Consider the following 14986-nt stretch of genomic DNA (forward strand, 5'->3'; position numbering starts at 1 on the left):
TCACTCAACCATAGTAAAAGCTAGTGACATGTTGAAGGAATGAATGAATGAAAACGTTATTTCAAACATTAAAATAAAAACAGGACCAAAACAATGAGTCAACAACAAAATAATCTCACATAACATGTTCGAAAAGGGGTATTTAGAAACAGATGCTTATTTTCCCTACCCCTTTATCTTCCCTATTAAATACATTTTACAAATCCTCTTCTCTTGTGTTTAATATAACAAAATCTCATGGATATACTTATTACATAGGTCAGATATCAATAATTATAATAATCACAATAATCACATATTTTATACACTAACCTTCGTAATACCCATCCCTCAACGTCATAATGCCACTAGGCAGACATGGGGACTTGAGACTTAGTGACTTGGACTCGAGTCGACTCGAGTCGCTGTTTTTATGACTTGTGACTTGACTTGGACTTGGCAATCTAAGACTCGGGACTTGACTTGTGACTTGACTTGCCCAAGAAAAAAATACTTGGGACTTACTTGGGACTTGAAGGTGAAGACTTGAGACTTACTTGAGACTTGCACATGTGTGACTTGGTCCCATGTCTGCCACTAGGTACCAAATATCACTGCGGCACCAATGAAAATAACAACAATAGAAATAAACATAATATTTATAATAACAGTTATGATATAATAATAGCAACAAAATCTACAAGTTAACCATATCTCACTCATATCCCATTTTCTTCATCCTTGTATTTCGCCAGTAATGTTTTTTTGTATTTAAATTAAATTAAACATATGAATGGACATTGTTTGATCTCATCTTGTAAATTATTCCAAAGTTTGACTCCACACACAGAAACACACACATACTTTTCCTGGTTGTTCTCACATTTGGGATTTTGAATTTACTACAGCCCCTCAAGTTATAATTTCCCTCTTTACGAATGAATCATTTTTGGATGTTTTCTGACACCATGTTTTTGTTGACCTTAAATAACAGTTGTGAAGTGAAAAATTGTATTAAATCATCCAATTTTAATAACTTGGACTGCATGAATGAAATATTAGTATGATCCCGATATCCTACCCTGTGTATGGTTCTTATTGCACATTTTTGAAGGACAAAAAGGGGCTGTAGTGAACTTTTGTAATGATTGCCCCAGACTTCTGCACAATATGTTAAGTATGACAGAACTAGAGAACAATATAATAAATACAATGCATTATAATTTAAAAGGAATTTGGCTTTATTGATTATTGATCTGATTTTAGATACCTTAGCTTGTATGTGTCTGATGTGTGTTTTCCAACTTAATTTATTGTCTATTATGACTCCTAAAAACTTAATTTCTGATACAATGTCTATTGCAGCACCATCCATTTTTACTTCTAAGTCTTGATTTGCCTTGCGATTACCAAATAATATTACTTTGGTTCTAAGTAAATTTAAAGATAATTTATTTATATCCATCCATACTTTTAGGTTAATTAATTCACAATTAATGCAGGTTACCAAATCAATACAGTTATCATTTGAATGGAAAACTTTATAATGAAAGACAAGGGTGAAAGCTTTCTTTTGATAAGTGCTTTTTTTCTATGTAGATACAGAACTACATTTTTAAGAAACTTAGCAGGGTTAAACTGTTGTTTAATATACAAAGATAAAAGCTAAAAGCATATTTCTTAAAGATGAAATGTCAAGCTTTCTTTTCATATACCCTATGCCTAATTAGCTACAAAAAAAATCAATATTTTGTAGGCCTTAGAAAATAAGTCAAAATGGACAAATCTGGTGGTCACCCGGTCTCCAAATTTGAAAAAAATGTTTGCCATAGAATGAGATAAGAAATTATGCTATTGCATCTACTGTAACAACGATTGTCACCAAATTTCAACCCGGTGGCTTATGCAGAGATGCAGCCAATGTATGCCGCCAGGGGAGCTTGAGCAGAAAAAGGTAACAGTAAGACAGATGGTGTCAAAAAAAAATCACAACCTCTAATAAACACAATAGAAGAAGACGTTTCTCATACGGTAACACACTTTGTAAATGATTACAATTGGCATAAAATGACCCTCATCATAGAAAATGCAAAACAAAAAGCATGACGCAGCTTCCAAGCAATCAAATGGCCTATAAAGAAAGAAACGAGAGCTGCTGCACATAAACTTCATTGCTATATCGATGGTGAAACGCTGTAAATGGCTTTGGGAAGAAATGAATGTAAAGAGTCAAAGAAAGCTTTCAGGTGTAACAAAAAGCCGGTGGCCCAAATTGGAACATTATTAAAGGCTGGCTCAACGCACAAAGAGCAGAGTGCTGTGTTACATGTGTTGCTGCTCGTTTTTTGCCCTGTTACGGTACTGTGTTGCTGCGTCTCAGTGACTTTTTCCAGTGTGTGTTTGTTTAACCAGCATGATAGGGCTGTGTTACTTCAAGATTCAAAGTGTTTATTGTCATATGCACAGTAAAGAACCACAATTCCCTGCACAATGAATTTCTTACTTTGCTGTCCACATACAGTGCATCCGGAAAGTATTCACAGCGCTTCACTTTTTCCACATTTTGTTATGTTACAGCCTCATTCCAAATTGTATTAATTGAATCTCTTATCTCAAAATTCTACACAAAATACTCCATTATGACAATGTAAAAAAGTTTTCCTTTTTTCTTTTTTTGAATTTATTAAAAATAGAAAACTAAGAAATCACATTTACATAAGTATTCACAGCCTTTGCCATGAAGCTCAAAATTAAGCTCAGGTGCATCTTTTTTCCACTGATCATCCTTGAGATCTTTTTACAGCTTAATTGGAGTCCACCTGCAGTAAATTCCGTTGATTGGACATGATTTGGAAAGGCACACACCTGTCTATATGAGGTCCCACAGTTGAGTGTGCATGTCAGAGCACAAACACCAAGCATGAAGTCAAAAGAACTTTCTGTAGACCTGCGAGACAGGATTGTCTTGACGCACAAACCTGGGGAAGGATACAGAAAAAATTCTGCTACTTTGAAGGTCCCAATGAGCACAGTGGCCTCCATTATTCGTAAATGGAAGACATTTGGAAATTAAATGAAAATGAAATGAAATGATTTGCATTTATATAGCGCTTTTCAAGTCAAGACTTCCCAAAGCGCTTTACAGTGTGCTTCATATTTCCCAATAGCGGCCGTGCTGCCATATAAGGCGCTAACCTGCTTATTGGGGGTATTAGGGGTTCAGTGTCTTACCCAAGGACACTTCGACATGTAACACGGAGGAGCCGGGATTCGAACTGCGATCTCTTGAACTACCAGGACTCGTCCTAGAGCTGGCCGGCCTTCTAAACTGAGCGATCGGGGAAGAAGGGCCTTAGTCAGGGAGGTGACCAAGAACCCGATGGTCACTCTGTCAGAGCTCCAGCGTTCCTCTGTGGAGAGAGGAGAGCCTTCCAGAAGGACAACCATCTCTGCAGCAATCCACCAATCAGGCCTGTATGGTAGAGTGGCCAGACGAAAGCCACTCCTTAGTAAAAGGAACATGGAAGTCCGTCTGGAATTTGCCAAAAAGCACCTGAATGACTCTCGGACCATGAGAAACAAAATTCTCTGGTCTGATAAGACAAAGATTGAACTCTTTGGTGTGAATGCCAGGCGCCATGTTTGGAGGAAACCAGGCACCGCACATCACCAGGCCAATACCATCCCTACAGTGAAGCATGGTGGTGGCAGCATCATGCTGTGGGGATGTTTTTCAGCAGCAGGAACTGGCAGACTAGTCAGGATAGAAGGAAAAGTGAATGCAGCAATATATAGAGATATCCTGGATGAAAACCTGCTCCAGAGCGCTCTTGACCTCAGGCTGGGGCGAAGGTTCATTTTTCAGCAGGACAACGACCCAAAGCACACAGCCAAGATCTCAAAAGATTGGCTTCAGAACCACTCCGTGAATTTCCTAGAGTGGCCCAGCCAGAGTCCAGACTTGAATCTGATCGAACATCTCTGGAGAGATCTGAAAATGGCTGTGCACAAACGTCTCCCATCCAACCTGATTGAGCTTGAGACTTATTGCAAAGAAGAATGGGCAAAACTGCCTAAAGATAGGTGTGCTAAACTTGTGGGATCATATTCAAAAAGACTTGACGCTGTATTTGCTGCCAAAGGTGGATCAACAAAGTATTAAGCAAAGGCTGTGAATACTTATGTAAATGTGATTTCTTAGTTTTTTATTTTTAATAAATTCAAAAAAAGTAAAAAAAAAACTTTTTCACATTGTCATAATGGAGTATTATGTGTAGAATATTGAGATAAGAGATTAAATTAATACAATTTGGAATGAGGCTGTAACATAACAAAATGTGGAAAAAGTAAAGCGCTGTGAATACTTTCCGTATGCACTGTAGTTGCCAGCGTTATAAATCTAAGAAACTATATACATGTTGACATATTAATATTTTGATTATCAAAAGATAAAAATACAAGATTACTCAACATGAGTGTTTGGTGCTGTGTTATTTTTATTTATTTTTTCGTTTGTGTTGCCGTGTCTCAGTGCATTTTTCCAGTTTCTGTTTGTTGGATAAAATAATTTAAAATGCACAGTATAAAGGACATTTCCGGCTTGCGATACCCGAGCAGAGCCCTGAACGTTATAAGACACTTCCTACCCTGACCACCACCTCCTTAATCTGTTGCTCTCTGGTAGGCGCTACAGCTCCCTGAAATTGAGGCCTCTTCTCCAGGGCCATTACAACCCTAAACAAAATGCACAAAACTGTGAAAACAAATCTTGCGACATATTTTAAAGTTTTTTGTGGTTTTTGTTATCGCACTTGTGAAAATATATATACCTTGTGACTTATTTAGGTTTTTTTGTTTCTGCTTATTGTTATTACATTTCTTTGCATTGCATTATTGTTCCAATGCACTATATAATTATAATTTAAGCCAGTCTCAGGGCACTTCGTTGTAAATATTTTTTCTGCCTATTACCCTGAGAGTCTTTTTCACATTGTTGATCTCAATGACAATAAAAACAATTTAATTCAATTGAAACTTTAGAAATACGTTCTGTGTACCTGTGTCTTTCTCATGTACCAATGTCGACACGTGCAGTTTATAGTCAGGTGCGATTATGTATATCCGAATGTTTTTAATTAATAATGTTTTGGGAACGAATTATAGTCACGTTCGGATTATATTTACGGTATCATCTTGCTTATGAACTTGATGTTAAATCCAATTTACACTTATACAAAATATTAACATGACTAGATTTATCATTCTTGTGCATTTCCTTTCATTATTCAGATGCTCCCTGCTCAGAGCTCCAAGGCATGTTGTCTGGACTGCTGGCCGACTCCCAAATCCTAGCGTCGTCTATGAGGGACATTCATGGCTCCATGGGTGCAGCAAGGCTGGTGGCTAGTCGCTCAGGATGGTTTCCTCACCCCACCCAGCCAATAGCTGGAGAAGAATGGTTGCAGGTATTTTGACATTTTCATTATGGCCCCTTTTTGCTCATTTAAGAAACCTTGGTCAGCTAGGAGGTGACCTGCCAGGCTTCCTGTTCTGTCTGCTTTTGTTGGATAATTCATGTTTTCACATTTCAATGTGATAACTGAGCATGGATTTAACTGTAACACATTTTATATAACAACTACAGTAAATTCTGGGCGACAAGCCACTACTTTTTGCTACATTTCAAATACTGCAGTTTTAAATATAGTGCTGCAAAGAGGAAAATGGTCGCTGCTCTTTTCCACCACACATGCGCTCCAAATACAAAATACCGCTGTGACGTCTAAAAACCTTTATGACCCCCTTCGAGAGAAAATAGTCCATGTTTTGCCAACAAAATTCATATATTACATAACAGGAGCAAAGCGGGAAATTTAACAGTATTTTTTAACTAAAAACCGAATTGAATGTCTAAACTTGCCAGGTGTTCTTCTTGTGTCATAGTGGTTTGAATAGACAAGCTCTAGATTAGATAAAGATATTAATAGAAAGATAGGTAGAAAGATTGTTTTTAAAATAAATTACACAAACCACAACTTTCTATCTCTCTTTCTCTGTCTCTATGCCTCTATTTTTCACTCTCTATATTTCTCGATATATATATATATATATATATATATATATATATATATATATATATATATATATATATATATATATATATATATATATATATATATATAGCCGTACCGCTTATCCTCATTAGGGTCGCGGGGGAGCCGGAGCCCATCCCAGCCATCTCCAGGCAGTGGGCAGGGGACACCCTGAACTGGTTGCCAGCCAATCGCAGGGCACACAGGGACAGACAACTCATTCGCTCATTCACACCTAGGGACAATTTGGACCGGCCAATTCACCTGAAATGCGTGTTTTTTGGAATGTGGGAGGAAACTGGAGTGCCCGGAGGAAACTGGAGTGCCCGGAGGAAACCCACGCAAGCACGGGGAGAACATACAAACTCCGCACAGGAAGTCTGGAGCTGGATTTTAACCCACGACAGGTTCCCATGACATGAACTGTGCCGCACAAGCGCTAACCACTGCGCTGCCGTGCTCTCTCTCTTTCTATATATATATATATATATATATATATATATATATATATATATATATATATATATATTTCTTTTTTTCTTTTCTCTTTCTCACAAGATCATTTAATGGATGGATAGAACCACGAACCATTCAACGAACCATTCAATTTTTGCTCATGGTTTTTATTCAGTCAAAATGTCTAAAACAGATGAAGCCTTCTTGTGACTGAAGAAATAGTGTTAAATAAATCTACATTAATTTGAATGACAAAGGCCATTGTAACACGATTTAACAAGACATTCAATATGGTTTGTCCTGCAGGTGGACCTCGGCATGCCCAAAATGGTGCGTGGCATCATCACGCAGGGTGCAAGAGGGCTGGAGGGCAGCACCAGCGCGGAGAACCGAGCCTTTGTTCGGAAGTACAAACTGGCTCACAGTTTTAATGGAAAAGAGTGGACATACATCACAGACAGCAAGACGGGCTTTGCAAAGGTAAAGGGTCATAATGGACTGTTAGTTGACTACATCTGTTGTGAGCTTTAAGCACTCTTGCAGACTGATCATCTTTAAACTGGGATTATTGGTCTGCCACAGCAATAATCCTACTGAATGTCAATGAACGCTCAACTCTCCCAAAGGACCTGTTTAACTTATTTTCTTTGAAGCTCATAAGAGTTTTGTGACAATCTTCTCTTGTTTCTGCTGTGTAATTCTTGGAAAATGGTATAAATTAGCGCCTTAATAATTCCATTTAATCATTGAATTTTATGTATTAGCTACCGTTTTGTTTTTGTCTGTCTTTCATTCCCCTCGTTCAGTCATCCCCTGCTCCGCTCTCATGGGTGTAATTAAAAATTTTCTGTCCTGCATCACCACTCAACACTGCTGGCAGTCGACAGCACCGTGAGAGAGGGCCTCTAAAACTCCTTTTACTGAGGAAGCTGCATCTTTAAAAGCTTTAATAGTAGTACAGAATGTGTGTCTTTTCTACTGTTTCATTTCATCTTACAGACTTTTTAAATGAGCAACCTGGGAAATCCATCGTGCGGTTTTCAGTCTGTATTCTTTTTTCATCTTGGATATGGGTAGGACAGAAGATAGAGTTCTGTTCATCAAGTTAATATTGCTGTTTTCCTCAGGATCGCAGCTGTCTTGCCACTTTGATTGACAATAAAAAGCTTTAGTCTCTCTGATGTTATTTTTATGGTCCGAGTCAGGCTCTGCCAAGAATCAATATCCGCAGGACCGTGCCTATCAAGAAGGACGTTTGCGATATTTTACCTTTTATTTCTCGTGACAGTTTTACCTGCACTCTCCAAAATAGCTGTGAATCTATAGACATGCTGTTTGATTGCAAATAGCAGAGGGATCTTGTCTGAGCAGCTGACAGTCAAACGACGTCTGTTGTCATTGGAGGCATATTTTCTTGTTGCCGATCCTTTCAATTGAGACAGCAGGAGTGTTTCGCTTTGCCAAATTTCCTTCCAGGAAACCAGAAAAACCTCCAATTGTATTGTGACTCATCGTTACAAAGGGAATTTCTACGGAAGATACATTGACCGCTCCCTTGTCATTCTTCCTTGTCTGACAGATTTTCGAGGGCAACAGCCACTATGATACGCCGGAGGTGCGTCGCTTTGATGAAATAATTACTCAGTACATCAGAATTTTCCCTGAGAGGTGGTCACCTGCTGGAATCGGCATGAGAATTGAAGTCCTCGGTTGTGACCTCCCAGGTAAGATAACAAAGGGCTACACATGACTTACAATTGGTGTTTTATTTATCTTCCAACCTTTAATATTTGTATTTGCCTAAACTAAGAGTGTGTGTGTTTATCTTTGCAAGCTTTTACTTTCCTCTGCGAGATTGTGAGTTAGGTTAAGTTAGTTCACTATAGGCATCTGCGACAGGTCTGGACATGGATTATCATGTCTAGGTCATGGGGGCTTCCACCAGTTGTTGCCATCTGTGTACATCTATGCTCAAAGCTATCCCTGGCTAAATGCCTTCAGTGAAAGTGTCTTTCTGGCTTTGTCAATCCCGTCCCCAATATATTTTTAAAAATATTAGATACTTTTTAAATACCCCGCGACCCTAATGAGGATAAGCGGTACGGCTAATGAGATGAGATGAGAGATGAGACTTTTTAAATATTTTGCTTTCAGAACATAAAGTATTTGATTTTAACATAAGAACATTAGGGTGCCAGGTGACTCACAGACACAGTCATGGATTCAAACCTTGAAAATGTGATCTGTTGGATTAAAAAATATCTTGAAGCTCCCCCGACACCTAAAGAAAACATCATTATAATGTTTTCCCAAAAGCAATTTGTCGCCCCCCTCCACCAAAAAGTGCATCGAGACAACTGCCTTGCTCCCCTACGCTTGGACGCAGCTCAGTGAACGCTCCTGCAATGTTTGTTTGATATAATAAGAACGTGTGTTTAAAGCTTTTGTTGGATGTATGATAAGAATTGTGTCATTGTATCAATTTTAAGGCACGTCCAGTGTTCTGATCCTATTTTCATTTAAACAAATTAATTAATTTGGTCCAGACAAAATTAGTTTAAATGAAATTCACTACTCTCCTCCTTGATCTGCTACCTTATCGTGGTGGAGGAGTTTGTGTGTCCCAATGATCCTAGGAGCTATGTTGTCGGGGGCTTTAAGCCCCTGGTAGGGTCACCCATGGCAAACAGGTCCTAGGTGAGTGGCCAGACAAAACGCAGATCAGAAGACCCCTAATGATGAGAGAAAACTTTGGTCCTCGATTTCCCTCGCCCGGACGCGGGTTACCGGGGCCCCCTTCTGGAGCCAGGCCTGGAGGTGGGGTCCGCTGGCGAGCGCCTGGTGGCCGGACCCTTACCCACGGGGGCCGGCCGGGCACAGCCCGAAGGGACGACGTGGGACCCTCTTCCCATGGGCTCACCACCTGTAGGAGGGGCCAAAGGGGTCGGGTGCGCAGAGAGCTGGGTAGCAGCCAAGGGAGGGGTCCTTGGCGCGACGATCCCCGGCTACAGAAACTGGCTTTTGGGACATGGAACGTTACCTCTCTGGCAGGGAAGGAGCCCGAGTTGGTGCGTGAGGTTGAGAAATTCCGACTAGATATAGTCGGACTCACCTCTACGCACGGCTTGGGCTCTGGTACCAGTCCTCTCGAGAGGGGTTGGACTCTCTTCCACTCTGGAGTTGCCCGTGGTGAGAGGCGCAGAGCCGGTGTGGGCATATTAATTGCTCCACGGCTCGGCGCCTGTACGTTGGGGTTCACCCCGGTAGACGAGAGGGTAGCCTCCCTCCGCCTTCGGGTGGGGGGACGGGTCCTGACTGTTGTTTGTGCTTATGCACCAAATAGCAGTTCGGAGTACCCAACCTTCTTGGGGTCCTTAGAGGGTGTGCTTGAGAGCGCGCCCCCTGGGGACTCCCTCGTACTGCTGGGAGACTTCAACGCTCACGTGGGCAATGACAGTGAGACCTGGAAGGGCGTGATTGGGAAGAACGGCCCCCCTGACCTGAACCCGAGTGGTGTTTCGTTATTGGACTTCTGTGCTCGTCATGGTCTGTCCATAATGAACACCATTTTCAGACATAAGGGTGTCCATATGTGCACTTGGCACCAGGACACCCTAGGCCGTAGTTCGATGATCGACTTTGTCATCGTTTCGTCGGACCTGCGGCCGCATGTTCTGGACACTCGGGTGAAGAGAGGGGCGGAGCTGTCAACTGATCACCACCTGGTGGTGAGTTGGCTTCGATGGTGGGGGAAGATGCCGGCCCGACCCGGCAGACCCAAGCGTGTTGTGAGGGTCTGTTGGGAACGGCTGGCAGAATCTCCTGTCAGAAGAAGTTTCAATTCACACCTCCGGCAGAACTTCGCCCATGTCCCGAGGGAGGCGGGGGACATTGAGTCCGAGTGGACCATGTTCCGCGCCTCCATTGTCGAGGCGGCTGATCGGAGCTGTGGCCGCAAGGTAGTCGGTGCCTGCCGCGGTGGCAACCCTCAGACCCGTTGGTGGTCACCGGCGGTGAGGGATGCCGTCAAGCTGAAGAAGGAGTCTTATCGGGCCTTCCTGGCCTGTGGGACTCTGGAAGCAGCTGGCAGGTATCGGCTGGCCAAGCGGAATGCGGCTTTGGCGGTTGCCGAGGCAAAAACTCGGGCATGGGAGGAGTTTGGCGAGGCCATGGAAGCCGACTTCCGAACGGCTTCGAGGAAATTCTGGTCCACCATCCGACGTCTTAGGGGGAGGAAGCGGTGTGCCATCGACACTGTGTATAGTGCCGATGGGGCGCTGCTGACCTCGACCCGGGACGTTGTGAATCGGTGGGCGGAGTACTTCGAAGACCTCCTCAATTCCACCGGCACGTCTTCCTCTGGGGAAGCAGAGCCTGAGGACTCTGGGTTGGGCTCTCGTATCACTGGGGTTGAAGTCACCGAGGTTGTCAAAAAACTCCTCGGTGGCAGGGCCCCGGGGGTCGATGAGATCCGCCCAGACTTCATTAAGGCTCTGGATGTTGTGGGCGTGTCATGGTTGACGCGCCTCTGCAACATCGCGTGGACATCGGGGACAGTGCCTCTGGACTGGCAGACTGGGGTGGTGGTTCCCGTCTTTAAGAAGGGGGACCGGAGAGTGTGTTCCAACTACAGGGGAATCACACTTCTCAGCCTCCCTGGTAAGGTCTATTCAGGGGTACTGGAGAGGAGGGTCCGCCAGGAAGTCGAATCTCGGATTCAGGAGGAACAGTGTGGTTTTCGTCCTGGCCGTGGAACACTGGACCAGCTCTATACACTCTTCAGGGTCTTTGAGGGTGCATGGGAATTTGCCTGTCCGGTCTACATGTGTTTTGTGGACTTGGAGAAGGCATTCGACCGTGTTCCTCGGGAGGCCCTGTGGGGGGTGCTTCGGGAGTATGGGGTACCGCACAGTCTTATCCGGGCTGTGCGGTCCCTGTATGCCCGGTGCCAGAGTCTGGTCCGCATTGCCGGCAATAAGTCGGATTCGTTCCCGGTGAGGGTTGGGCTCCGCCAGGGCTGCCCTTTGTCACCGATTCTGTTCATAACTTTTATGGACAGAATTTCTAGGCGCAGCCTTGGCGGGGATGGAGTCCGGTTTGGGGGCCTCAGCATTGCGTCACTGCTTTTTGCAGATGACGTGGTGCTGTTGGCTTCCTCAGCCCGTGATCTTCAGCTCTCGCTGGAGCGATTCGCAACCGAGTGTGAAGCGGCCGGGATGGGGATCAGCACCTCCAAGTCCGAGGCCATGGTTCTCAGTCGGAAAAGGGTGGTATGCTCCCTCCGTGTCGGGGAGGAGGTCTTGCCCCAAGTGGAGGAGTTCAAGTATCTTGGGGTCTTGTTCACGAGTGAGGGTAGGATGGAACGGGAGATCGACAGACGGGTCGGTGCAGCGTCTGCCGTCATTCGGACCCTGTACCGGTCTGTCGTGGTGAAGAGGGAGCTGAGCCGAAAGGCAAAGCTCTCGATCTACCAGTCCATCTACGTTCCTACCCTCACCTATGGTCATGAACTTTGGGTCATGACCGAAAGAACTCGATCCCGGATACAAGCGGCCGAAATGAGTTTCCTCCGCAGGGTGGCTGGGTTCTCCCTTAGAGATAGGGTGAGAAGCTCAGTCATCCGGGAGGGACTCGGAGTAGAGCCACTGCTCCTCCGCGTTGAGAGGAGCCAGTTGAGGTGGCTCGGGCATCTAATAAGGATGCCTCCTGGACGCCTCCCTCGGGAGGTGTTCCGGGCATGTCCCACCGGCAGGAGGCCCCGGGGGCGGCCCAGGACACGTTGGAGAGACTATGTCTCTCGGCTGGCTTGGGAACGCCTCGGGGTCCCGTCGGATGAGCTGGAGGAAGTGGCTGGGGATAGGGACGTCTGGGCTTCCCTTTTAACGCTGCTGCCCCCGCGACCCGACCTCGGATAAGCGGAAGACAATGGATGGATGGATGGATGGATGAAATTCACTACTTTCTCTCTCAAATGTGTATGTTGCTATGTGACGTGAGTGCAAGTTTTGTTGTCCAGGATAGAAAAAAAGTCAGAATAATATTTTAGTTGTTATTGTTATACCATATAATCTCATCTCATCTCATTAGCTGCACCGCTTATCCTCAGTAGGGTCGCGGAGGTGCTGGAGCCCATCCCAGCAATCATCGGACAGTGGGCAGGGGACACCCTGAACTGGTTGCCAACCAATCGCACACGGGGACAGACAACTCACTCGCTCATTCACACCTAGGGACAATTTGGACCGGCCAATTCACCTGAAATGCATGTTTTTGGGATTTGGGAGGAAACCGGAGCGCCCGGAGGAAACCCACGCAAGCACGGGGAGAACATACAAACTCCGCACAGGAAGTCTGGAGCTGGAATTGAACCCACGCAGGAGGTTCCCATGACATGAACTGTGCCGCACATGCGCTAACCACTGCCCTATACAATATAATATTATATAATAATGTGTTGCAAAAGGCTCATCAAAGACAGCGATCAGCCTTCTTTAGTGGATAAGTAGTTGTCCAAGTTATTCTGACTTGCAAAGGAAACCAATGTCTGTAAAGTGGCATTTGGCTTTAACTGATGTTAGAGAGTGACACAGTGTTAGGAAGATGCAAAGACCTCCAGGGAAGCATACAATCCAAATGTGTTACAACTGGTCTACAGCCTATTTGTGCTAGGAAAAGAAGGGACATCCTTTGGTTTTAACACTTGGTTTAAATGTTTTGCATTGGCCATACCTGTAAAAGTTGTAATGCAGTGCTTTTAATAATACAAAAATTCAGTAAAAACGTTTGGTGAATTTTCTTTTTATGATGTTGTATGGCCGTGTCTGAGTGCACCCAACAATGACTGAGTTACATGAGGAAACTCAGCCCGAAACCTACAACGCACCCTTCGGATGAACTGCATTTATGACACAGCTGGTCCTCTTGTTCAACTGTTCTATCGGAATCATTACTGCTGATGTAATAAAAGTTGCTCTGCATGAATGAACCAAAATCCCCAACGGCACAACATTTTGTAGATGATTTATCATTCCAGGTGAGCTCAATCAAACAAGGGGAGGACTAAATCCATATTTTCTCTCAGTTTCACTTCATTTGCTGCATCGAGTTATAGCCTGACATCTTTTTTGCCGAGGTTACAACCAAGATCATGATACAAATTTATCTCTTGACTATTGCAGTTGTTTAATAGCCGTTTTGGGTCTGCCTGCCAGATGTTAACCTTCTGGATGTGATCAGAGCTCCAGGCGTGGCAACAGCAACTTCACTAGCATTTTCACATCATTGACATTGCCTCTGATACAGCATTGTTTTGTCAATTCATTTTTGGATTGTTTTAAACCTGAAATAAATTAGGGTGATATAGAAAACAACAATTACATTAGGATCAGAATTCAGTTTCTTTTTTTTTTTCTTTTTTTTTTCACAAAATAGAAATTTACGAGTGAGTGACAAGAGTAAACAAGTGGTTTAGTAAAAATATGCGTGGGGCATCTAGCAAAGAAACACTGTTTTATGCATTTGAACCTTTGGATTAGATAACTAATGATTTCATCCATGTCACCTATCGCAATCAATAAATTACCATACTGTTGTTCTTCCTTGCCCGAAAGGTCTGCTTCGTTGCTGTGATTCATATGTTTCAAGTTGTGCTTGTATATTGCTTCTGGAATTAGTCTAAATATAACTGGCATTTTTTTTTTTAACACATAAAATTAAGAGAGCAGGGAATTCAATCAATTCACGTCAGGCTGGTTATCCAATTGGCGTGTATAGTTTGTTTTGGTCTGAAGGGTCAGTAAAATTTTTCACATGAAGATGGCCATACTGCACTAATGATTGCTCCCAAAATTGTCTCAGGCAGACAAAAGAAATTAAGACTTCCATAGCCTTCATCAAACTGCATTTTAAACTACATTGACCCCGATCAATTGTACTCCCAGGCCAATATGAGCGAGCGGCACAAATGATTCTCCATTCGGTCATTTCGTTGTCACTGCTTTTAGCATGATTAACATTTTGTGTAATTCAGCTGTTCAATCAGCTTAACAGCAAAAATAAACGACTACATCTGAGTCAGGTCAGGAGGTTTCTCCTGCTACTGGTAACCATGGAAACCGGTACCCCAAAAAAGGCCACCCTATGACGGCCAGAGTCGTAGGGGCTTTACTTGAGCAAGCACAGACTGGTCGTTAAGGGATCCATCCATCCATTATCTGCTCCACTTATCCTCAGTAGGTCGCGGTGGCGCTGGAGCCTATCCCACCTATCTTCGGGCAGTGGGCAGGGGACACCCTGAACCTGTTTACAGCCAGTCACAGGTTACGGGCTCCGTAAACTACAAAACCAAGGGTCATATTGGCGTCAACAAAGGACAAAAAATTTAATTCCCGAAGAAAAATTAAAGCATGCGGATGATCCAAATGAGATAAACCGAATATGACACATAAATGAGAATTCTT

The 14986-nt window shown here is 43.5% G+C and overlaps 1 protein-coding gene across 2 annotated transcripts in view; it reads left to right on the forward strand.

Annotated features, from left to right (window-relative positions):
• Positions 1 to 14986, forward strand: part of LOC148353279 (neuropilin-2-like) — a 175978-nt gene that overhangs the window by 101583 nt on the left and 59409 nt on the right. For both annotated transcript variants that reach the window (XM_088353589.1, XM_088353590.1), the window contains exons 9-11: positions 5269 to 5444; positions 6834 to 7007; positions 8107 to 8251. In XM_088353589.1, the coding sequence (XP_088209715.1) occupies positions 5269 to 5444; positions 6834 to 7007; positions 8107 to 8251 (495 nt within the window). The remainder of the gene's footprint in view (positions 1 to 5268; positions 5445 to 6833; positions 7008 to 8106; positions 8252 to 14986) is intronic.

Source organism: Urocampus carinirostris, chromosome 14 (genome assembly GCF_059441175.1).
Source record: "Urocampus carinirostris isolate Australia breed hairy pipefish chromosome 14, RoL_Ucar_1.0, whole genome shotgun sequence".
NCBI classification, from domain to species: domain Eukaryota; kingdom Metazoa; phylum Chordata; class Actinopteri; order Syngnathiformes; family Syngnathidae; genus Urocampus; species Urocampus carinirostris.